Source organism: Herpailurus yagouaroundi, unplaced genomic scaffold, assembly GCF_014898765.1.
Source record: "Herpailurus yagouaroundi ecotype Mexico unplaced genomic scaffold, PumYag 163, whole genome shotgun sequence".
NCBI lineage: Eukaryota > Metazoa > Chordata > Mammalia > Carnivora > Felidae > Herpailurus > Herpailurus yagouaroundi.
Genome location: NW_024412404.1, coordinates 34,857,103 through 34,882,670, shown reverse-complemented (window position 1 = coordinate 34,882,670; position 25,568 = coordinate 34,857,103). Strand labels below are relative to the sequence as shown.

Genomic DNA, 25,568 nt, shown 5'->3' with positions numbered 1-25,568 from the left:
TGCCCCTCTCCTCTCTCTCTCTCTCTCTCTCTCTCTCTCTCTCTCTCTCAAAAAAAGAAGTTTCGCACATCCAGGTAAATAGTGAAAATACATGCCTGACGCACATTATAGGTAATGCCATACTTGCTCTATGAGAAGATCCACGAGTCCAACCACAGAGAGATTCCTTTTCTTTCTGCCCCCTCCTGGCTGGTCCTGCTAGGGCCAGAAAGGGAGAAATGAGAGAAAAGAAGTGCTTTGTGACACTGGCACTCAAGCGGGACGGCAGTTTCTCTCTTGCACCTCACGGTCATCTCTGTGTAGTGTGTCGTGACCTGCCGCCACTCCCAGCATTCGTCGTGCACTCCAGATGGGGAATAGGGTCCTGCCGGGAGAAGTTGCTTTTCCAGCTTCTTACTCTGAAAAATTTCGGAAGTACAGAAAAGTGGAAAAAGATATTACCTCTTTCCCTACAAAATTAGGCAATACTTGAGTTATAAGAAAATAAGACATAAAAGATACCTTTGTAATATACCCACCACTCAGAATTAATATTTTGCTATAAATTTTTCTCATTTGCAGCCCACTGGTTTCTTTAATTTGGAGATCACAGACATGATCAGGAGGTCAGCAGACTGATGTTCTGGCCTCTTCACAGTTTAAACAAAAATGGAATTATTTGCTATATTTTAAATATTAGAGGAATTCACCTAAAAATAAAATTTCCAGCTCCTTGAAGTACTGGGAGATTTGGCAAAATAGATCTGTATTTTTACATGGCAGAAATCAGCTGCTTCCTCCCTTCTAAATGAGACATAAACTCTAGTTTTCCATGAATGCTTTTCCCTCTGGGTAGACTAAAGATAACTTTTGGTCTTATTAAATGATAAAGTGGCCGTTTGCTTTTTTTTTCCCCTCATACTTCCCACCTGTCCTCCAGCCTTGTTTTTTATTTTTAATTTTATTTTTAATGTTTATTTGTTTTTGAGAGAGAGAGAGACCGAGCATGAGCTGGGGAGGGGCAGACACAGGATTGGAAGCAGGCTCCAGGCTCTGAGCTGTCAGCACCAAGCCTGACGTGGGGCTCGAATTCACAGTCTGCGAGATCATGAGCTGAGCAGAAGTTGGACGCTTAACCCACCAAGCCACCGAGGCACCCCAGTTTTTATTTTTTTTAAAGTTTATTTCGAAAGAGAGAGAACGAATGGGGTAGGGGCAGAGAGATGGGAATGGACAGAGGGTCCGAAGCAGGCTCTGCTGACAAGCAGAGAGCCTGATGTGAGGCTCCAACTCATGCATCTTGGGATCATGACCTGAGCTGAAGTTGGATGCTCAACTGACGGAGCCACCCAAGTGCCCCCAGCCTTTTCTAAAAGGGAGAGAAAGGAGAAAACAATTATTTGTCAGTTTTCTTATTCATGTTCCTTTTATGGCATGTTTTTGTCAGAGACTTTGAACGTTTGCCTCATTTGTGCCAGAAATGTCCTTCTCTGGAGGAAGATGAAGGGTGGGTTTATCCCACAAGCTTGAGAAAGGAGACTCCTGGTGGTCTTGCCCTGGAGGGTGGAGCTTGGGATGTGACTGTTGCAGGCCCTTCCCAATCTCCTTCAGAGAATGTAAACCAACCCCAAATCACTAAGCATTCGTGGACAGCCATGGGTATGGACATTTAATCTAGGCCAGTAACTGAAAGATTGAGCCGTTTGAAAGCCATGGAGGGTAACACTGTGCTTCACTTCTCTGGACCCCCATGACTTAGTTGCATATTGTTCACATAACTGTGGTTGAGTTGGGATTTGATCACATTGAGCTGGAGGTCTTCTGCACGGCCTTGTCTTTTGTCCAGCCTGTATTTCTCAATGCACAGCAGACCTCTCGGAGGTGGATTTAGTTGGATAACATTGTCATTACATGGGAATTTAGGGTTTATTTTACATGAGTTTGTTGGTTTTAAGAGCAAAATTAGGTTGTCCCTCACTATATGGGTTTAGAATAATGCGTGCTTCTCTTTGGGTACAGTCTAATTATTTTCAAGTTACACGGGTATGGTGATGTCTTTACGTTTCTTCTGTGATTATAGATCTGCTACAGAACTTTTTGAGACTTACAGCATGGCTGCAATGACATTCAATCCTCCTGTTCAGTCTTCAAGTTCCAAAAGGAAGGTATGTGATACTTTTCATGTTTTTTTAAAAGATGAAATAAAAACTAAGGATGTCTCTTATTAACTGATTCCAACTTGCTTGTGTTATAGGTACTTTTTTTTCCTCTCATGTTTAGGAGTTGATGGTAGGCTGGATCTGTGGGGCTGGGATTCTGTGGAGACAGTCCTGAGACCGTTTTGTTCAGTACAGGAGATGTCCAAGACCCGGCACATGTTGGCTTGGGGTCAGGTGTCACCATTTTTAATTTTGCTCACAGCTTGGCTTTTAGAACTTTTAATATGAGTTACTTTTAATATTTTTGCAGGATGAAGTTTTACAAGGGGATGCATTTTTGAATGAAGATTTAAATCAACTAATCAAAAGACATTGCAGTGAAGTCGCTACTCACTTGCCTCTGGATTTCAGCAGATATTCGACAACATCACTGCGGAGGTAGAAGAGTGAAGTGTCCACGGGCTTTCTTGCATATTTGTGTTTGTTTAGATGCACATAGAGACATATTGTTAATTTAGGACATTCTCTTTACATAAGGGAAGCTTCCTAAGAAAATTAACAGAGGTGGAAGAGTTACCCTTTGCATGGCACAGGGTTCTGCCCAGATTCTGAAAATGTCATTAAGAAAGGAGAATTGAGAGCCCCCTACCCCCATATTTGGAAGTTTCTTAATGATGTTGCCTTTTTAAAACTTAATATACATCTTAAGTTATAGTTAAAAAAAAAAATCTTTGAAGTGAACTTAATTGAATTACAGTTGCTAGATTAAAATGAGGGCATAGAGTGCAGAAAAATCAAGACCGTGAGATTGCTTTATACCATTCAGCTACTCTTTATGACCAAAACTTTTTTTTTTTTCTTTTGATGTTTATTTATTTATTTTGGGAGGGGGAGAGAGAGAGAGCGTGTGAGCGAGCAGGCGAAGGGCAGAGAGAGGAGAGAGAGAATCCTAAGCAGGCTCCCTGCTGTCAGTGCAGAGCCCAATGTGGGGCTCTCAATCCCACAGACCTATGAGATCATGACCTGATCATGATCTCATCATGATCAAGAGTTAGACACTCATCTGACTGAATCACCTGGGCGTCCTGACCAAAACGCTTTCTAATGAAGTAAATATATATTTTTTGGAACACTGTAGATGAAAATAAGAATTCTATATTTGAATGAGTATATTTGTATAAAGATTTTTGAGAAAAAGAGAAAATAGTTTGAAATTGGACACCAAGTTCATTGGCTCTTGTTGGATGATACACTTCAAGAAGTAATCTAATTCGATCTTTTTTTTTTTTTTTAATTTTTTTTTTTCAACGTTTATTTATTTTTGGGACAGAGAGAGACAGAGCATGAACGGGGGAGGGGCAGAGAGAGAGGGAGACACAGAATCGGAAACAGGCTCCAGGCTCTGAGCCATCAGCCCAGAGCCCAACGCGGGGCTCGAACTCATGGACCGCGAGATCATGACCTGGCTGAAGTCGGATGCTTAACCGACTGCGCCACCCAGGCGCCCCTAATTCGATCTTTTAAAAAAAGAACGAGAGTGTTCATTATGGCTACTTGCAATGAAAGTTTGAATGTGACTCTAATTTCTTCAAAGTTCTTTGCATTTTCTGATGTGCTCTGGAGGGTGATGGGGGAAGGACTCCTGGGTGGAAAAACCAAGTCTAAGACTTGACTCTGTTTAAGGATAAATGGTGCCTATTGAAGGGCTTTTCTTCTTCTTTTCTTCCTCTTCCACCCTCTCCTCCTCTTCCTACCCTCCTCCAGCCCCTCCTCTCCCTTTGTACAGATACGATCCTCTTCTTTATGAATATAATTAAACAATATTTTACCTAAGATACTGTCATATTCTAGGAATGACCTCTGAAATAAGTTTTTATTACAACCAGGTTATAAATATTCTTTACTGTGAATAATTAAATAAAACAGCTGCTTTTTTCTGCTTCCTATTTTTTTTTTTTTTCCTTAATTTGTTTTGAGAGAGAGAGTGAGAGGGGTGGGGCAGAGAGAGAGGGAGAGAGGGAATCCCAAGCAGGCTCCACACTGTCAGTGCAGAGCCCCGACGTGAGGCTTGGTCTCATGAACCATGAGATCATGACCTGAGCTGAGATCAAGAGTCAGATGCTTAACTGACTGAGCCACCCAGGAGCCCCTGTTTGTTTGTTCCTTCCTTCTTTCTTTCTTTTTCTTTCTTTCTTTTCTCTTCTTTTCTTTCTTTCCTTCTTTTTTTTTCTTTTTTCTTGTCTTTTCTTTTTTCTTTTCTTTCTTTTCTTTCTCTCTCTCTATTTAAGCAATCTCTGTACCCAACATGGGGCTTGAACTCATGGACCTGAGATCAAGAGCCGTATGCTCTACTGACTGAGCCAGCCAGGTACCCTTCTGCTTCCTGTTGTGATGTGAGAATTTAATAAAATGTACAGCATTCCCAATTAAATAGATCTTCTATGTCTTTGAAACTATAGAAGCCAGTTCCTTTGTTCTAGAGCTTAAAGCCCTTTTTTTCCCTCATGAAATAAATGAAATAGAAATTGCCTTTATTATTCCAGCTTAATGGGGGATATCTGCTCAACAGTGCATGTTATCTTTCAGCGTGCGTGCGCGTGTGTGTGTGTGTATGTTTATATATATATAGCATATTCTTATGTGATTTTAAAAAGTTTTTTTGTAGGCTTGATTATTTAATGAAAATGTACAATTTAATATATAAATATTTGCTTTTAAACCACATTTTAGATATAAAACAGAGTCCAGAAACGTTATGAATAGATGTTTGGATGACCACATGGTCTTTCCCCATCAGAGCGCAAATGACCAATGCATGTCACAAATCATTTATTTTCCAAACATATACAAATACATTTATATTTCACTTTGGCAGGAGAAACTAGTTTAGGTGAAAAATCAATTTTGAAGTAGAAATTCATGAACTATTTCACACTTGTATTATGCTTTTAACTTTGTAGTTACACATACAGAGAATCACAGTGGGACCATAAAATTACACATCTAGTATTTGAATACCCTTTATGAATTTGAGAATGAAATCTACTTGTGCATAAACTTTCATGGCCTGTGTTGACGAGTTTCATTTTCAGAACTAAATATCATAGTAACATACACACACACACATATCCTGAGGCTATAACAAGCTTACAGCCTTAATATATTTTTAACTAGACCAATATCGAGCACCTACTATGTGCTTAGCACTGTGCTAAGCACTTAAAAGTGAAGTGGGATAATAACGAGTGTAAGACACAGCTTCAGTCTTCCATGGTCCTGCATGTTAAGTCAGATCATTCACACAACATGAAAAAAAATGCAACATTACCCAATTCAGTGTCAGAGTGAATTATTTCAAAGTTCAGAGACTTAGGAAAGGTTTCAGAGACCTGCTTGATGGTCTGCTTGAGCATAGTATATTTTGGATCTAAGAGATGTATATGAATGAGTAGCTTGGTAATCATGGAGAGTCAGTATTTCAAAAACACTCATTTCAGGTCATCCCATGTCCAAATCCTTAGCCATCAGCCAAAGATTCCTTTCAGGAAGTTGATACTTAGAGATGGCCAAGAACACATAAATTGTTGACAGTGCCCCATATCATAGGTGCTGGACTTGGTGTAAGAGGCAATCTTTGTTTTCTAATAACTTTCCGGAGGGTCCAGGTGTTCACCTCTTGTCACTTTGACGCTCATGTGAGAGAAGCAACTGCGAGGGGTCCGAGGCAGCCGTCTGGAGAGCACGTAGGCTGTGGACTGCCTCCCACTCCGCCTAGTTGGAGATCCGACACCAGCCAGGAAGATCCTACTCTTCTCTTGGTGTGGCCGAGTTGTGGAGTATCGTGTGGGCAAGTCAATTCAGTTTTTTCCAGGCAGAATGCAATCTCTGTTACTTGTCAGAATTAAGCAAGGCCTATGGTTGTCCAGGCAGAGGAGGACAGATCTGCAGAGGTACTGGATAGGGAGGGAGAGCAGAGGAAGGGGAAGATGTAGTTTGAGGAAGGAGTGGGTGTGTGGCAGCAGGGGGCCCGCTTCATTAAAGAGCCTCCAGTGTTTCCGGAGCCATTGAGATGGGAGACCTTTGTAAGAAAGTAACTTTAATTAAAAACAGGCACTGTAACTCACTTGTAGCTGCAACTATATACCCCCAACTGGAGAGTTTATAAATAACTTACTTGCAAAGGATGACATGAAAAGAAGGTTCCCTCAAGAGGGCACTTTCCGCCCAAATAGTATTGTTACTTCCTACAAATGTGCCCTCAAACTTACCCTGGCTTCCTTAACAACCTCATGTAACCTTCTATTATTTTGTAAAACAACCAATTGCAGATGAACAGGTGACCGAGAGGAAGTTAGTCTATTTCTTTCAGCATCACTGATCAAGTTGGATTCTTACCTAATCCTTTCTCATCAGCTCTGTATATTCTGTAAAGCTGGCATCACCATACAGAGTAACACAACTCATGTTCCTCTGCTTTTAGTGAAGCGTCTTCAAATACTTTTCCTCCAAACTTTGTAATAAACCTAACCTGCATAAATAGGTTCTTTTTTTTCTTTTTAATGTTTATTATGTTGAGAGAGAGAGAGAGAGAGCATACGCGCACGAGCAGGGTAGGGGCAGAGAGAGGGAGGCACAGAATCCGAAGCAGGCTCCAGGCTCTGAGCTGTCTGCACAGAGCCTGACCTGGGGCTCGAACCCACAAAGAGAGATACTGCGACATCACGACCTGAGCCAAAGTTGGCCACTTAACTAACCGAGCCACCCAGGAGCTCCTATTTAGATTCCTTTCCATATCAACTTACTGATAAAAGTTTGCTACCCAGATTTTTAGTAGTATGGAAAGTATGAAGTAGTATGGTACAGTCTGGGTGGCCATTTTTGATTCATTCTAAATAGGGTAATTTCTTTCATTTGGTATGCCATCATAACTCTATGGTTCAGATAAACTAAAATAAAAATTTTGTATTTTCAGCAAACACCAGGTTGTTTTGGTTAGTTGTAATAGAATAGATGCTTTACGTTTTGAGCAATGTGTCCTTCCTGAAGTCCCAAAGAATCAAATAGAGGATGTGCTTTCACCTCAAAAGGAACTGAACAATCAAGTAGGGTTCAGTACAGGCAATATATTCACTTGTGAGACGTGGTCTCACTTCAGTCTCAGGAAGTTGCTGATTCTGTTCTGCAGCCAAATGAACTATGTTAAAGATGGGGGTGAGGTGGGACTGGAGCTTAGAATCAAGGCCAAGTGATAAAACCTAGAGAGACCAGTCATCTCATCTCTGCATGGGTTTTCATTTGACTCTAGCCAGTTAGGCCAGTAATTCAGTTTGCAATACACGGTATGCCAAACCAGAAGAAAAGATGTCAGATTTATAGAAGCATGATGACGTGTTTCTGGAATTTTTTTTTTTTTTAATGGGCAGTACTGTGCATTTATTATAGATTATTTGAAAAGAAACCTGTAGCACTGTGCAAACTCCATCAAACTGGAATAGCCTGAATTCTGTCGACAAGCAAGTGGTCACTGCTCTAGCATTAAGGCTTTGAGTACGAACTTCCAATAATGTGAAAGCTGTATGGTGTGATTTTTTTTTTTTGTTTTTATTTATTTTGAGAGAGAGAGAGAGAGAGAGAGTGCGAGCAAGTAGGGGAGGGGCAGAGAGAGGGGAGAGGGAGAGAATCCCAAACAAGCTCTGCACTGTCAGCACGGAGCCTAATGTGGGGCTCCAAGTCACAACCCGTGAGAACATGACCTGAGCCAAAGGCAGATGCTGAACTGACTGAGCCACCCAAGGCACCCCTGTGTGGTATACTTTTAACACTTCTGATTTTAGAGTATGCAAAGAACTGGGGACCGTGTTATTCATTTTTACGATTGGCACAAAAAGAACTTCTCAAAAGGTTAGGACTTTGTTTTATAATTTGAAGAAAAAATTTTAATATCAGCAGGAAGATAAAATTTGGATTTTGCTTCAGAGGGGCACACATTGCATTTTAAAAGTCATACTTTGCTTCATTCTGAGAGTAAAAATCTTTTATACTTACGTTATAGTTTTATGCAGTAAGAATTTAAAGATAATTTACCTTGAGTGGCAATTATGACTTGGATCAATAGCTCTTCAATTAGAAATGAAAATGAAGCTTTTTTTTTGCATGAAATTCTGGCCCATGTCAGGTATTCAGAGCATACTTTTTTTTTTTTTTTTAGGAGATTTGTCTTCAAATAGTGAGCTAGAACCACTAATACTTCTAAATCTATAAGCAATATCAAGAAAGCGATGTATAATAAATATATAAGTACAGTGTCAGTACAAACCTTGCAAAATAAATAAATTTGAACACCAACTCAGTCTACTTTTACTTTAAGAAATGTTAAATTTTTTGTTAAGATGTCACAGCTCAGAAGATACTAATTTGTACATCATTCTAAATTCAATTTGTGAAAACCAAAAGTGGAATAATCGGTGAATAATACATAAGCAATAAACTTAAAAAAAAACCCAACATCATTCTGTATGTAAAAAGAAATGGTAAAGAAGAGTCCACTATGGTGCACAATATAGAAACTAAATCAAATTACTTTGTGATGAATCTCACAGGACATATTTACACTCGCAATGCCCTAAAGCTTCCAATTGTCCGCCATGAACTGTATGACTAACCTCGCTTGTTTTCAGACCTCTGTGGCTCTTGTTGCCAGTTTTCTAAGTCAGGTCAGCAAACTATGGCCCTGGGCCAGATCTAGCCTGCCGCCAGTGTTTGTATGGCTCTTGAACTAAGAATAGCTTTTACATTTTTAACTGATTGGAAAAAACCCCAAAGAGGATTATTTGTGATGTGAAAATTATGTGAAATTGTGATTTCAGTGTCTGTAAATAGTTTCATTGGAATACAGCCATGCTCATTCACGTATAGATCATCTATGGCTGCTTTTGCACTGTAACAGCTGAGCTGAGTAATTGCTACAGAGACCATATGGCCCATAAAGCCTAAAATGTTTACCACCTGGCCCTTTATGGACAAAGTTTGCTGACCCTTGTTCTAAGTCAGTTATTGCAAGCTTAGCAATGTTTTTTTCCCAACTGCTGACATTTGCAAAGTGGCAATCTCCTGGGCTGCATTGTTGCATTCATCAGGAATTGGTTGGTAGGTAGCCCTTGCCATTTTGCTTGTCCTCAGCATGGACCTCACATCATGTGTCAAGAAGGCTTCGGTTCAGAAATCCTCAATTTCCAGTTTAAGTCTAATGAAAATAAGCAAATTGTATTTGTTTCCACCATGTTCACTCTTGACTTTAAGTTCTTACCAAAAGGTCTTCACCTGTAAAGTTGTATACATAGCTTTGTTAGTATATTTAAAATGCAGGAACAAACATTTGCAGTGTAGCAAGGGTTTAGTGTTATTCAACTGACAGAAACCCACAGCTTTGGTGGCTGGTTTTGGAGGAGAGACTATTTGCTATAAACTCACAGTGTCATAACATGATGCTCCTGGGTGGTGGAACATGAGCCTATTTCTGTTCTGAACACCACATTCTTTAGAAAGATTTTTGTAATCACAATCAAATAAATTTCAACTTTTTTAAAAGGGGGAAGTCCTTCAACTGCATTATTTCAGATATGAGTAAGGTATATACTTGTGGAAATTATTAAGGGGTAACTCTTAAAACTTCAGGGGTGAAAATTTTAGGACAAGTAACATGAAACCTTATGTTCTGAGAAAGCAGCAAAAACACTACACTTGTCTTCTTGCGAGCACAAAAAGTCTCTTCTCATGAGACCATTTGTAAAGGAGTTTATAACATGAGATACATATTCCCATAGATGTACCCATGGATGTTTTTAAAGAGAAGCTTCCCCAAGTTTAGGTAAAGCTGAGGTCAACTCAATGATTTTGCTTGCTACAGAAAAATATAGTCCAAAGGCATACCTCTAAATCACCCCCCACCCCTACTCCTAATAATGCTCATTATAGCAAGCTTATTCTTTTTAAGTCAGATTTCCAGTGGAGCTATATTCCGATGTACTTCTTGTAATCTTGTGGCACAGTGAGGGCTCCATTGTGCAGAGCATAATTCCACTGTCACCGTGGAGGTTATAATATAAGGGGTGTGTATAACATCACATCTATGATTTGATGCTAAGTTCTTGACATGGAAAACAATATTTTAGGTTTTAATTACTGTCCTTAGTGTCACGCTCACAGACCCACTACCAAGGTAAGCCATCTTCTAAACAGCTATGGAGGCTCAACATTGATGCTTAGTCCTAAAGCTCACTTGGCTTTTGGAGAAGGCACTGTTGTCTTAGTGTCCTGGGGCAAAAAAGAAAGTGAGTCTGGAACTTTTAATATATGTATGTATGTGTTGATCGATTAATTGTAATCTCTGTGCCTAACGTGGGGCTCAAACTCACGGCCCCAAGATCAAGAGTCGGGCGCTTCACCAACTGTGCCAGCCAGAGGCCCCTGGAACTTTAAAAAAAATTTTTTTTATGAGTGCATGAGCAGGGGAGGTGCAGAGAGAGGGAGAGAGAGAATCCCAAGCAGGCTCTGTGTTGTCAATGCAGAGCCTGACCTGGGGCTTGATTTCATGAACCATGAGATCATGACCTGAGCTGAAATCAAGAGTCAGCCGCTTAATCAACTGAGTTGCCCAGGCACCCCACCCCTGGAACTTTTAAAAATTAGGATTCCAGATGTATCTCAACAGAAAATGAGTGTTGAACATTCTCAGTCTGGCATAGGTCAGGGCTTTGCCGTTCTGTGTGTATTCACTATTGTCCGATGCTGTTTGATGGGGATTTGCTGCTGTAGTTCTGAAAGTTCCTTCTGATGATCCTTTCCATACAGAACCTAAACAAACCTCAGAATAGCTGGATATGCAGATATTCTGAAGGAGGGTGTTCCCTGTGTTTGGCCCTGGCTGTTTTGGAAGAGCTTTGCACGCGTTGTGTGGGGCACTGATTATTTTAAGAGCTTCTTAAATGTAGAAATACAGACTCAGTGTATTGAGCCTTCTTTTGTGCTATTATAAATCAAATTAGGTCCTGTCAAAAGGTATCAATAAAGTCTTTAATTGTGAGCTCCAATTTAATATAAGAAATTCCTAATTGTGATAAAGACAGACGATCAACTTCTACAGTATAAGCAGCAATGCCTTCACTATGCCGTCGGTCTCATTAATTTTACAACTACAGTGACACAGGTAAAAACTGGGCTTTAATCCCTGGGTTCATTAACAAACTAAATGAAAAAAAAAATCTGGTTTCCTCAAGTTCTTTTTTTTTTTTTTTTTAATTTGGGTTCCGTATACGGTAATTTGTTTTAAGATAGAACTAAGTTTAGGGGCGCCTGGGTGGCTTGGTCGGTTAAGCGTCCGACTTCGGCTCAGGTCATGATCTCAAGGTCCGTGAGTTCGAGCCCCGCGTCAGGCTCTGTGCTACAGCACAGAGCCTGGAGCCTGTTTCGGATTCTGTGCCTCCCTCTCTCTCTGCCCCTCCCCTGTTCATGCTCTGTCTCTCTCTGTCTCAAAAATAAATAAATGTTAAAAAAAAAAATTAAAAAAAAAAAAAGATAGAACTAAGTTTACTCTGTAAATGCCAAGCAGTGGGCGGGCAACCAAAGGCTTAATTTACTGCAGTTTCAAGACAGCGGCTGTTATGTTATTTTGCTTTCCTTTTAACCATCGCATCCTGGATGCCAGGTTTTTAATGTTTTAATTGAGGCAGACCAAGGTGAGGTTGTTGAGGCTAAATCAAACCTTAAAACGGACCTGAAACTAGAAATCCAAAGGAATAAGAGCTGAATGACCCACAGAAGTCCTTTGAGAATGTCCAGGACCGTGAGCAATAATTAAGGCAGTTCTATGTCTGATGAAATAAGGCTGATGTAGTAGGTCAGGCAAGTGGGTTGTCCTCTCGGGGCCTTTGTCTGGCCATCTACAAACCCAGCAGTCTAAAGTTATAAATGTTATATATAAATCTGCAGAGGTCTTTTCCTGTTTTTAGGTACCATTCCTATCTGCCTTCAGGGGACATCCTCCTACTGGGCCTTACACAGTAGTTGGTCCCCGTTTCAGAATAGTGTGATGTCCCGGGTAAAACGTGCCAACCTTGGTTATTGTCGATAGTCCATGGTGTCACTGGAGGACAAGCTGCCCACAGGTTTCTCCTCCTTGTTTTGGACACCTTCTGAGGCCAAGACCTGAGAAGGTGATGCGAGTCCTCGGGGTTGTTTAGTTGACTTGGTGAACTTCTTAAATTCACTTGCAAAAGAAATGCCTTTCCTTTTGTCTTCTCGGGATGCCTGTGGGGAAAAAAAGAACCTTCCATTGGTATGTTAAAGCCGGGATCCTCAGTCACATGACATGCTATCATAGAACCCTTTCCTCTTCCTCTCCAGTAAGTAGAGCTTTGGGAAGAAGTGCTGAGGGACACCCCTTTCAGGACTGCTTACCCGTGGAGGGGTGGCAGGCACTACCTTTCTTTTCACATAGTGAAAATGAAGCCAAATGATTTTCTCCCAACTATATCCCTTGGCTCAGGAACTTTCTTCAAGATTTCACGAGCTCCCAAATTTGATTACCGTGGAGCTGTGAATAGCAAATACTTTGTGAAGAGAGCAAAAGAACTTTGAACTTTACCTGCACCTGCTCCTTTAGCTTAAGGATGAATTTTCCTGCCCCTTTCCACTTGCTTTGGGCTTGAAACACACACTCCTGATCCAAAAGGACCCGCTGGGAGGACTTTGGGGTGGAAGACTTCTTGGTCGTGTCTTTTACCACCTCTTCCAAAAGCACATAGTCACTTGGGTTGGGATTGCTCAGGATGCTGTAGGAATACTTTGCTTTGCACAAGGTCTGAAAGATAAATTACAGTCAACTGAGGGGCTCCTGGGTGGCTCAGCTGGTTAAGCGTCTGACTTCAGCTCAGGTCATGATCTCACGGTCCGTGAGTTCGAGCCCCGTGTCGGGCTCTGTGCTGACAGCTGAGAGCCTGGAGCCTGCTTCGGGTTCTGTGTGTCCCTTTCCCTCTGCCCTTCCCCTGCTCACACTCTGTCTCTCTCTCTCAAAAATAAATAAACATTAAAAAAAAAATTACAGTCAACTGAATACACAGTGTCTCCAACACTTGCATTCATTCTGAATGAGACTTGAAGGTGGGGAAAATGTCACAGACGTTTAGAGAAGGAAGGGATCTTTCAGATGGCCTCATATCATTTGTCATTTTACATCTGTGTACTTATAGCTTGTAACGTGCTTTCTTGCATTACCTGATAAAGCTTCACAACAGCTTCACAACAAATGGGGTAATGGTTTAGGTATTACCCCATTTTCAGACAAGGAAGCTTAAATGTATGAAGGTTAAGCAGATTCCAAAGGATGCACAACTAATAAGTGCTAGAATAAGGACTTCCACTGGATTTTCTACATGCACCAAAGCTCATAGACATGAAGGTCACACAGACAATGAGAGACAGAATCTTGACCTTCAGGAGCCTTTCTGTCCCACCAGGCTGCTTCTTCATCTCAGTGTCTTGGATGTTGAAGGCATTTTAGTTATTTACCTGGCCTCACTTCTCATTTAGTACGAGATCATCTTTCGCTTACATGTTTATTTAGTCATCAAATGTTTAGTGAGGGCTTCCTGTGTCCCAGATACAGTACTATTCTTTGGAGAGATAAAGATGAACAAAAAAACCCCCATATGTCTGGGCTTTCTTGGAGTTCAAACTCTATTAAGGAGGCAAATATTAACCACATAATCATGCAACAATAGCAAATAACACTATAGTGTTTGCCATGTGCTGAGCATTATACACATTACCGATACTTACTGACTTCACTGTCACAACAACTCTGGGTGGAAAGTACTATTATACTATTTCCATGTTATCTACGTAGTAACTTAGCATATGGTAAACAGTGTGCTGGAGCCAACTGGAACGGGCCAGTGAAATCAGACATGGTGGGAGCATCCACACAACAGAAACTGGCAAACAAAAAATCAGTTGGAGCTTTTTTGTTTTTCCTTAAGAGAGCCAGTTTACCAGCACACTACTGTAGCTGAGGCACAGAGCTGGGGTCAATTGCACTACCGGGTATTTATCCAAAGGATACCAGAGTGCTGTTTCACAGGGGCACATGCACCCCAATGTGTAGAGCACCACTATCAACAATAGCGAAAATATAGAAAGAGCCCAAATGTCCATTGATGAATGAATGGATAAAGATGTGGGGTGTGTGTGTGTGTGTACACACACACACACACACACACACACACACACACACACACTGGAATATTACCTGGCAATCAAAAAGAATGAAATCTTGCCATTTGCAACAACATGGATGGAACTAGAGGATATTATGCTCAGCGAAATTAGAGAAAGACAAATATATGACTTCACTCATGAGGATTTCAAGAGACAAAACAGATGAACATAAGGGAAGGGAAGCAAAAATCATATAAAAACAAGGAGGGGGACAAAACGTAAGAGACTCGTAAATATGGAGAACAAACCAAGGGTTACTGGAAGGGTTGTGGGTGGGGGAATGGGCTAATTGGGCAAGAGGCATTAAGGAGAACACTTGTTGGGATAAGCACTGGGTGTTATATGTAAGTGATGAGTCACAAAATTCTCCTGAAATCATTACTGTGCTATATGTTAACTAATTTGGATGTAAATTTTAAAAATTAATAAGTTTAAAAAATTTTTAAAAAAGTAGAGCTGGGGTTTGAACCTGGAGTAATTTGATCTAGAGTCTTCTGTGCTGTTAACCATTATGCTACACCACTTCTCAAATGGGTGTTTAATAAACACAAACCATTACAAAGCTTGAAGGAAGGAAGTATAGTTCTCTGAAACCATGTGCACCAAGAAGTATGACTTAGAGCAGGGAAAGGGCCAGAGAAGGCCTCCAGCATGTCTTCTGTAGGATCTTTGAGAGACAGTCTTTAGGATTGGCTTAGGCATGTCTGGGGCAATAAAATTACTACTCTGTGGAGTTCCTACCTCAATCTATTATCAACACTTCACAGAGAGCCAGACTCATGGTAGATACTAGGTGAATTGTCTGCTGAAGGAATGAACTAGTATTTTCCAACTGTAAGAGGCACACTCTCCCTCTTCAGATCCCCATTGTTCTAGAACTTCACTCATAAAATGAGCTGACATCAGATTTGTCCTAGTGATTTACACTGAGGAGCTGACTGAGGCAAGCAAGGGAGAGGTTTCACCTGCTGAATGACGTCCTGTGCGGTGCTGACACGGGGTGCTTTGATGACCGTTCGAGGTTGCTCTGGAGAAACATCGTGCACTTGAACAAAGAAACTCTCCTCCTCTGAGCTCAAGGTCACCTCTTTGTCATCTTGAACAATGCTTTTCTCTTCTAGGTTCTGTGTTTAAGGAGATGAAAAGTGTGAGTAAATGGTAAGATGATGTAGAGTAAAAAAGAAAAACCTAGCAAAAATGTGGGCTATATCTTGGCAATGTGGAAACTATATCTTAGCTTTATATTTCATACACTAATTAATATTTCATGGACTATTCTAAAGGGTATACGTATCTTCTGAGAGGAAGAAGGTAATGTGGGTATTTTTGCTGATATTGACAGACTAATAAGGACCTGGCTCAAAATAAGCCAAAAGATCTGCTCCTACTGCCAGTGGAGTTTGAGTCCCAGTCAACTGTAGACAAATTTGGAAGAGGACAATACACCATTTTGCCAAATATTAAAAGTCAAATAAGAACACAGCAAATTACATTTAGGAGAAAGCCCGTTCATGCCCTACACAGGCCTTGAGCATTTAAGAAATGCTGGAGATCTGAACAATGAAATGTGCAAACTGGCATCCAGCCAGGCTGGAAGAACAGGAACTACAGCGGAAAGGCGGAACCAATGGCTGGAGGTAGGTCACACTGAAACGAATGTTGACAAAATTCTCAGTAGTTATGAGAATTGGTCATCAGGTTAATTGGCTTTTAGCAAATTTTACACATGGAGCTATATATATAAAATATATATTTAGATATATCTGTAGGCATATGTATCATTAAAAATTTTCAAACAGTATAGAAATAGATCAATAAAAAGCCAAGCTTTCCCCATTATCAACTTTTTCCCTTCTGTGTCTCATCTCATTCCCTACAAAAAAACCACTGTTGTTAGGTTATATATGCTTCTAAACACCTGCTATGAATGTACACGTATATTTTTGTATATGTGAATACATATATACTATGAAACCCTGGAATTACGTGAATTTAGATATAATATGATTGTCAGATGGCTCCCCCGCCCCCTTTTTTTTTAGCCCTATTCTCAAATGAAGGGTAGCTTACAGTTATCTTCTGCAAGGGGGAGGTCTGAAGGGGAAGAGGCAACCTCATCTCAGGAAGAGAGCATTTAGCAGGAAAGTCCTTCAATTCCAGCATTCTCCTAGCCTGATCTCAGGTCAAGCCACTGAAATGACTGAAATGGTCCTAACTAATCCAAGAAAAATCCAAGAATCGTTGTCACTAACTATCCTGGAGGTTCCAACCAGCCAGCCATAGGATCCAGAATTGTCCCCTTTGATACTGAGGCAGAATGGATAACTGCCACCAGGTGGTGCCAAACTGCAACCAGGACCAGAAAGGACTTGGGTTGCAGGAGCTTCTGGCCCCACAGGCTCACCCCAGTCATATCATTAATCATACAATCATGGTCCCTAAAATTTTCATGACTGATGTTTTTGGACCCCATCCGTTATATTAGGGGTGTTGGGAGGGGAGAGTTACTGTCCATTTTTATTACATAAACTGAGATTGTACTCCATATAATGTTCTGCAACTTGTTTTTTCCTCCCCACTTAAAAGATTGTGGTGTTCATTTCATGTCAATTATTAGAGATTTAGCTGTGTAATATATATCATTGTGTTGACCATGATATATTTAACCAGTCTGAGAGTGGGGTTGGGTGGTAATTCATCTGACATAATTTATAATCCGTATCTTGAAAACCAGGAAGCAAGCAAATATGAAAACAAAAAAGTTCTAATGGATACATAAAATATCTCAATAACTATGCAATAAACATTACTTTTAAGAGACCTCCTCAGAGCCTCTCTCAGAACTTTTTTATTTTTAGGGAGTTTTCTGCCCCATTAGAAGGTACAGGTTATGACCAGAACAACAGTCCTCACTTACAGTTCTTTACAGCTTACTAAGCATTTTTCTACATATTGTCTCTATGTTTGGCATGAGGCTCATGTTAATCTTTTTCAATCACAGATTTACAAATTAGGGCACAGAGGTTTACAGAAGTTAAATGAGCTGTCCAAGGTCATTTAATTTGTGGCAGAGCCAGGTCTGTCTGATTTCAAATCCAGCAGGTGTCATAGGAAGGCATACTGACCACAGGAAGATGTGATCCTGACAGCTTGAGAACCTAGAAGACAAGAAAACTATAAAAGGCAGGCAAGGAGGAGAGATCAGAGGTCATGGATAACAGTTTGGGGACTCTGAATATATGGGAAAATTGCTTATTTATCTTACTAGTTCCACAGAATGAAATAAATGGAAATACATAGAGCCCAGCTCTATCAACTATACTAGTGTCTGCTTGCATTCAATAATTGCTGAATTCATTTATTCAGTCAGTAAATATGTGTGTGCCACGATGTACCAGGTCACCCGAGACACATTAAATGTGATTTGTTATCTTTGGAGATACATGTCAGTCATTTCAAAAATCTCTTCTCCACAGGAGAAGTTTGTTGTATTCTCCCCATCAGAACATGTTTGTTAGCCTTCCTTTCTAACTCATTCCCCTTATTGTTCAAAATGCTTCTCGCCCACTAGCCCTTGTTACGTATTTATTCCTGAGGTCTCTATAGCCTGTTTTCATATACACCTTAAGTTGCATATGGGCATTCCTAACCTCCCCAGCCCTTCTAACTATAAGACACTCAAGAGCCTGCCCATGTTCCCTCTTGCTCACTGCCTCCCACTGCCCCCACAGTGCTGGGTGCCATGGTCCAGGAAGGCTGATGCATCACCAGCCTTGGCAGCACAGGATGGGGCAAGGACACTGACCTTCGAAGCCACAGACCTGAGTTCTTTCTACTTCTCACTTTGTCACGATTTAACCTCTGTGAACCTCAATTTCCTATGTGCGAAATGGTTTCCATTACCTCATGAGATCATTCAAAAAAGTAGTGAGTGAGAACTTTGAACATGGTAAATCATTATGCAAATATATGGTTTGAAAATTCGCTTGCTGACCTTATCACTTAGAGGACAGTTTTTTACATGTAGCTAAAGAATGAGGCAAGTCAACAAGAAAAAATACAGAAAAATTTAGAGAGAAACTGAAGAAGGCTTCAAAAGTCCAGCTAAGGCCTCTGATATTTTCTCATAAAGCTATTATCATCAGAACTGCTCATTACCTGCCTTTGCAATGTATATGTCTAATAGGGAGAGGAGGTTGGGGAGACGATTACATTTCTTTGCTTAACTGGAGTGTCCTTTTATGGTCTAAGGCAAGGTTAGGAAGAAAGGCAGTGGCTGTGGTTCCCAGAGCAGATGTTGGAGGTCTGTGGAGTACGATGCAGGCCATGTTCACAGTTCAGTGCAGAGTGAAAAAGTGGCACATGACGCTGAAAACTGGCTCTTTATCATCTCCACTGTCCCAACATCATGGATCACCAATGGGCATTTTACCAACCAAGCTCTATTACATGTCCCAAAGGAGAAGATAGATCGTGTGCCCAGAACAGGGCTTGGCATGTATTAGATGCTCAATAAATATTTGTTTAATCTAATTGTTGAATTGACTCCACTCCCTCATTATTGACATATCATGAGGCCTGAACATCTATGGTGGAGCAGTGACTTTATGTCATTTAAAAAAATGGCGGTAAGTTAGTGGGCTCTTAACCGTTTATTCAAAAAAAAAAAAAAAATCAGTACTCCATCCACAAACTTGAAAAGGAACTAATCAATGTAGAGCTGACAGGAAGTCGCTATATTATTTTCCTTCATGCGAATGATCACAGGAATGTTAGTGAACATAACGTAAATTCTTACTAACTCTGATCAAGGCTGAGAGAATACTTTGCTTTGTGTGAAGTTTCAGAATATTTTCAAAGAACTACTGTTCTACCTAAAAACACAGAACTTTTTATCAGCTAAAACTTTAACAGGCACGAACAAGAAGGCAACCAATTCCCAAATGTAAAATACCAATGGGACTAGCATGACATGGTCCTGTGACCCTTATGACAATGCCTTTTCGCATATAAATCAAAGCCTGGACCCACAGTTGATGACAAGCATGAGGAATCCTTTGAATTCTTGCTTCCTTTCTTTTACAAGAGATGGTTTTTAGACTGAATTTCTGTAACTTAGAGATAACATTCTGAATAAGTGCAGAAGAATAAAATCATTTCTCCCCATTTACTTAAGAAGAATAACATAAATCAGGTTGCAATGATAAATTCTGAATTGAGGGAGGTGGCCAGTGGTGAGGTGGTTAATCACACCCTGAGTTGTTACAGTGTGAGACACACTTACTTCCTGCTGGGTTTTTAAGACAATCCTGCCAACATATCCTTCCTCTGGAAACCAGCTGCTTAAAATCTGCATAATCTCTTCCTCTGGACCAATGACTCTCTGGAACGGTTGTTTCCTGCATTCATTCTTTTCTTTAGATATAAAATATTTTTCTTCCATCAAAAAATAGTCTGTGATGATAGGTTTGGTGTCTTGTTCAGTGGTCAGAATCTAAAGAAAAAGCAAAGGCAAAACTTTAATTCAAAATAAGCCAGTTTTGTACAGAGAACAAACTGATGGTTAGCAGAGGGGAGGTGGGTGGGGAGGTGGGTGGGTGGGTGGGTGGGGGATGGGTGAAATAGGAACTAGGGATTAAAGACTATACTTATCCTGATGAGCACTGAGTCCTATATAGAAACCTGAAACTAATATAACACTGTATGTTAACTATACTTGAATAAAACACACACACACCCACACACAAAAGAAACCTATTCTCACGGTGTTTACATAGGTCTGATGTGTAATTTATAAGTGAAACTTACTCTGCAGTGTTGAATAATTCTTTTTGGAAGACCTAAGAACTCTCTTATGTCCAAGAAGGATTGTTTATGTTCATTCTGGGCAACGACACAATTTATTCATAATCCCCAGACAGCATAACTATTTTTCCCACAGCTGGAATGAGAGCTTCTACTGAATTACAGACTTTACGCTTCTCAATCCATGAATTTAGCTCTCTGTAATCTTGTAACACAGGACCAATGGCAAAGAACCTAGCATAGCTTTTACCAGCACCGTGTCTTTTTCTCATGTTAGAAATACTTGTCTTCTAATCTCATCTGATCTAAGTTCCTGGGAATTCTCCTTTCAATTAAGTCCTGACACTGTGCCTACAAGCTTGTTTTTCTTTGTTGGTTACTTACCCAGGCGGTCAGAGTGGCTGGGACAAGGCTCTGGAGCCAGACAGACCTGAGTCTGAGGTCTGCCTTTAATACTTATTGGCTGTGAGGTGTTGGACAAGATATTTAACCCCTTAGAGACTCAGTTTCCCCATCCATAAAATGGGAACAGTTAAGAGTAAGAACCTCCTCATTTCGTTTCATGATTGAGGCACTGGTTAGAAAGCATAACACCGGCACATACGAGAACTCAATAAACGCCAGTTACCATCACACTCCTATAAGTTCCTGACCGCACATTCCACTCCAAGTGGGGACAGAGAAGGTTGCCACCATCTGGTCTGGATTAGGCAAGCACCCTTCTCCTTGCCCCCGCCAGTGATGCAACTCCTAGAGTCCACACTTGGCACTATTTCATCTGGCCTGGAGGAAAAGTGGAATGAACTGAGGACGGTGAGGACAGAAGATTATCAGGAAGATGCAGCTCCCTTCACCCCAGCACTTGGTCTGTAGTCGGTGCTGCAAGGATATTAGGTCACTGTGTCAATCCGAGGTGGGGCTTCCAGTGTGAAGAGAAAAGACGTTACACATGGGGCTGTCTGTCCATTTGAGGAGCTGCCCCCTCCGGATGCTGCTTGGTTTCTGGCTTTCTCACTCTCACACGTCCTCCCGGTGGGGGGGGGGGGGGGGGCCCCGCCTACAGAAAGCCACAGGGATCTCTGGGGGCGATCCCGAGCAGAAGTGGCACCACATGAGGGGACTTAGGCCAGTGATGCTGCTGCAGGTTTTGGGGTAACAGGCTCTCATCCTCCTGGGTCAGGCCCTGCGGGCCTCTTTGCACTACCAGAGGGGTAGGACCTCAAGGGTTAAGATCAAGTGCCAGGGGAAGGGGGACAATGGGGCTGCCCAACATGCAGATAAAGGCCTAAGGCTAGAGGGGCTGAAGCAATGTCTTCTTGGCCGCCGTCCATCCTGATGCTCTAAAAACTTGATCTAACTCCTAGGACGACAAACTTCATTCAGCTTGTGTGCAAATTCTGACTGATTAGTAAGCTCCACATTAAGAAGAAAGATGGGGCCCGGGTCTAGCCTTAGAGGGAAAGAATACACGATTGGAAAGCCACTCATTTTGGTCCTTATCCATCTTGAGCCTAGTGTTTTCTTATGTGTTTGAAGACTTGTTAAAAATTCTTTTCTAGGGGCGCCTGGGTGGCTCAGTCGGTTAAGTGACTGACATTGGCTCAGGTCATGATCTCATGGTTTATGAGTTTGAGCCCCGCATCAGGCTCTGTGCTGGCAGCTCAGAGCCTGGAACCTGATTTGGATTCTGTGTCTTCCTCTCTCTCTGACCCTCCCCTGCTCATGCTCTGTCTCTCTCTGTAGGTTAGCTTATCTAATGGTACCATGACCTCCCAGATCATTCTTATGGTGGATCTCAGTGTTGAATTACACAAATAATCAAAAGGCAGATCATCAACATGGACTTTTGTGTGTGTGTGTATGCTTACACCTGCATTTACACACACACACACACACACACACACACACACACACACACACCCCTCCATACATATTAGATGATGGATTCTCCCAACCATGGCCTCAGTGGACTTACTTGTTGGAGAAGCTGCTTTGCTTTGGTGCCTCCACTTATGGAGAAAACAGTAAAGGGCTCTGGACCTGGGACCCCATGCACCGTGACTCTGTGAGCCTGCAAACATTTTCTTTCTTCTGAATTAAACATCTGTCAAGGAAGACCACATGGTTTCTCATTCATTCTCATTCTCATGTTATTTCTAGGCTATATTCAGTACACAAGCACTAGTTCTTAGAAGTCTGTAGAGGGACATGTAAATGCAAAAGAAGACCATTCTTTTACAACCTGATACTTCTGTTTGTCACTGAAGAGGCGATGGTGCATCTTCCTTAACAGTCTAGTGAGGATATTAGCAGCATACCACCAAAATACTAATTTATTTATTTAAAATTTATTTATTTAAAATAAATGGAAAGTGACTCTTTCCATCATAATTAGGAGACTGGTATTATCTGAAGTGTATGTTAGTCCTTACTTATGAACTGACCTTCAACAGTGTCTATTGAGTTCCCTCTCTTCTCAGGGCCTTGGGTTAGAATTTTGGTTGGTAAGATGATAGACTATTCCAGGCTTAGAGCACTCTCTGCCCAGGCACACAGATAAGTATAATATGAAAAGTATTTCTGTTTTAGGAAGAGCTGGGGAGGTGTGTAACTCACAACTTTTGAGCATTTTGTATATTAAGATATATTCATTCACTCAAAATACAAAATTCATTTATGGAGAGTTGATAGTGAATCGGACACTATGTCTGGCCCTGGGACATTATCCTAGAAAGAGGACCTTATCCCTGCCCTCAAGGGCACCCAGTGGAATGAATCAGAAAAGAAAATGGACAATTGTCAGCAGTATGCTAAGTTCCTTGGGAACCCAGAGGAGGGGGCAGATCCCAGGTTTGGAGGAAAGCAGAGAGCACCTCCTGAAAATGGTATCATCTGAACTAAATCTTGAAGGTCCAGTGTGACTTAGAAGATGGAGAGTGGGACAAGAACACCCCAAATATTGATGCAGCCTGTGTGCAAAGGCTTGGAGGTGGCCTGAAGCAGGGGATTCTGGGAGCCTCCACAAGTTCCATGACTGGGGTGTGGAGGGGGTTGCTGGAGAAGCCAGCAGGTGCACAATCATGCAGGCCTCTTCCTAACTGGCCGGAAGAGCTACACTGAGAGCGGAATAGTGACCCGAGGCCCTAAGTGTTTCATTGAACTTGTACTTTATTTTTATTTGGGGAAGGAGTTGGCTGTTTTATTTTGCTTGCACACTGTGTTTCTATTATTTAATGCATTTTATTGAGATATGATTTGTATACCATAAAATGCACATTTCAGTTATATGGTTTAGCCTGCACTGTATTTTTTGGAAGCTGAAATCACTGCCAACAGTTATGCAAGTCCAGATGTCCTGACTCTCTTGGAAACCAGAAGATCAGGCCACACTGCATGGCAACCAGCAGCTGGGGCTGACAGCAGGGTGGTGGCTGCCCCTTTAAATGACTCATAAGCTCACTGTTTTCCCAGAGTCTCTGCCCAGTCCATGTATAAATTTTACTCTGAAAGCAGTGGAGAACCAAGGAAGGGTTTCTAACACAGGAGTGACATGATCAGATTTAGGTTTTAGTTAGATGTGGCTAAGCAGACAGAGGGGTTCAAGCTCAGAGGGAGAGGCCAGTTAGAAACTCACTGCCATGAGCCGGGTGCAAATGAATGAGGGTCAAAGCAGTAGTGATGGACAGAGATGAATGGATTTGAAAACCACTAAGGAGATAGACTTATCAAGTCTTAAATGGGGCAGTGAGAGGGAGGGAGAAGTCCAGGATGATCTTCTGTTATTGGCTTGAGCAATGGAGGGTGATGACTTCAGTGGTCAAAGAACACATAGGTGTTGCTGCTGCCTGGGACCCAGGGATGGCCTGGTGTGGTACAATAAAAAATAAATATTTGGTCTTTGTTCACAGTCGCTGGCACGCATCTCCCTTGGAACCTCTGCAGCGATGGGTGTTCCCTGCATGTTATGAGATGGCCGATGGCTGGAGGCCCCTAGACAGCTTCAGGATGGGAGGTGCTCACTGGAAAGACCGAGGTGGGATCAGATGGTGGGAACTTTCAGCACCACCTGGGGCTTCCAGGGAGGGGGACATTACCGAGAGTTGAGTCACTCACCAATGGGCTATGACATACTCAATCATGCCTTTTCAATAAAGCTCCATTAAAACCGCTAAAAGGTGGGGTTCCGAGAGCTTCTGTGTTGGTGAACACATTGAGATGCCGGAGGCCTCACACCCCCTTTGCCCTATATTTTTCTTCCATCGGACTTCTCTTGCATTGTGTCCTTATAATAAACTGGTAACAGGAGAGCACGTTTCTGAGTTCTCCGAGTCATTCTACAAAATTCCTGAGCCTGAGGAGGGGTTTGTGGAAACCTGAATTTATAGCTGGTCAGTCAGAAGTACCAGTGACAACCTGGGACTTGCCACTGACACCTGAAGTGGGGACAGTCCCATAGGACTGAGCCCTTAACTCTGGGACCTGATGCTAACTCCAGGTAGACCCTGTCAGAATTAAATTGAAAGGCAGGACACCCAGCTGCTGTCAGAGTTGAAGCAGTGTAAGAAAATACACAATGCATTTGGTGTCAGAAGTGTTGTGAGGAAAAATGGTTCATCGATGGCATGTGTGGAATCTTCAGTGCTAATAAGTATCGAGGCAAACTGAGCCAGGATCAGGCACTAGGCTCTGCTTCCCCTTTGTGAAAGCTGGTTCTTGCCCTTCCATACCTAGGCAGCCCTGTCTCTGCTTCCCAGTCCTCTGCACAAGTAGAGGCAACACCTTTCTCTACCTTGGCCAAGTGTTGTTCTCAACTTTGGCCACACACTGAAGGGAAAAGGAGGAGAACCTGAGAAAATGAGGTCAGGATGGAGAGAGAGATGACACCGATGAGGTGAGGGGAAGAACAGCAGAGAAGAAAGTTGGGTGAATTATGGGTGGCCATGGCAGTGGTCGAGCCAGCGCCATTTGTGAGCATACGGGGTGCCTTTCCACAGATTGTTAGCACTATGTTGAAGTATAAGATTGACATAACAGTGAACAGGTTATATTAAACATGTAAAGAGGTAATCAATGGACACCCTTCTATTGTTATTATTAAACAATTTTTTTTAATGTTTATTTTTTGAGAGAGAGAGAGTGAGCATGAGCGGGGGAGGGGCAGAGAGAGAGGGAGACACAGAATCCAAACCAGACTCCAGGCTCTGAGCTGTCAGCACATAGCCCAATGCGGGGCCCAAACTCATGAACTGTGAGATCATGACCCTAGCTGAAGTTGGACGCTCAACTGACTGAGCCACCCAGGCGCCCCTGTTACTAGTATTTTTTAAAGTTTATTTATTTATTTTGAGGGGG

At 41.7% G+C, this 25,568-nt stretch overlaps 2 protein-coding genes across 10 annotated transcripts in view; one reads left to right on the top strand and one right to left on the bottom strand.

Annotated features, from left to right (window-relative positions):
* Window positions 1-2,786, top strand: part of NOC3L (NOC3 like DNA replication regulator) — a 30,092-nt gene extending 27,306 nt beyond the window's left edge. The window contains exons 20-21 of the mRNA XM_040485909.1: window positions 2,060-2,144; window positions 2,449-2,786. Of these exons, the coding sequence (XP_040341843.1) occupies window positions 2,060-2,144; window positions 2,449-2,580 (217 nt within the window). The 3' untranslated portion in view covers window positions 2,581-2,786. The remainder of the gene's footprint in view (window positions 1-2,059; window positions 2,145-2,448) is intronic.
* Window positions 2,787-4,950: 2,164 nt separating this feature from the next.
* PLCE1 (phospholipase C epsilon 1) overlaps window positions 4,951-25,568 on the bottom strand; it is a 322,989-nt gene continuing 302,371 nt past the window's right edge. For 6 of the 9 annotated variants that reach the window (XM_040485901.1, XM_040485904.1, XM_040485905.1 and 3 more), the window contains 7 exons: window positions 22,192-22,320; window positions 19,696-19,905; window positions 15,377-15,535; window positions 12,781-12,996; window positions 12,250-12,443; window positions 9,445-9,458; window positions 4,951-6,216 (listed from right to left, as the gene is read on the bottom strand). In XM_040485901.1, the coding sequence (XP_040341835.1) occupies window positions 12,255-12,443; window positions 12,781-12,996; window positions 15,377-15,535; window positions 19,696-19,905; window positions 22,192-22,320 (903 nt within the window). In that variant the 3' untranslated portion in view covers window positions 4,951-6,216; window positions 9,445-9,458; window positions 12,250-12,254. Of the gene's footprint in view, window positions 6,217-9,444; window positions 9,459-12,249; window positions 12,444-12,780; window positions 12,997-15,376; window positions 15,536-17,217; window positions 17,570-19,695; window positions 19,906-22,191; window positions 22,321-25,568 lie in introns of those variants that run through there. The other 3 variants (XM_040485902.1, XR_005793574.1, XM_040485907.1) reach the window with 3 other exon arrangements.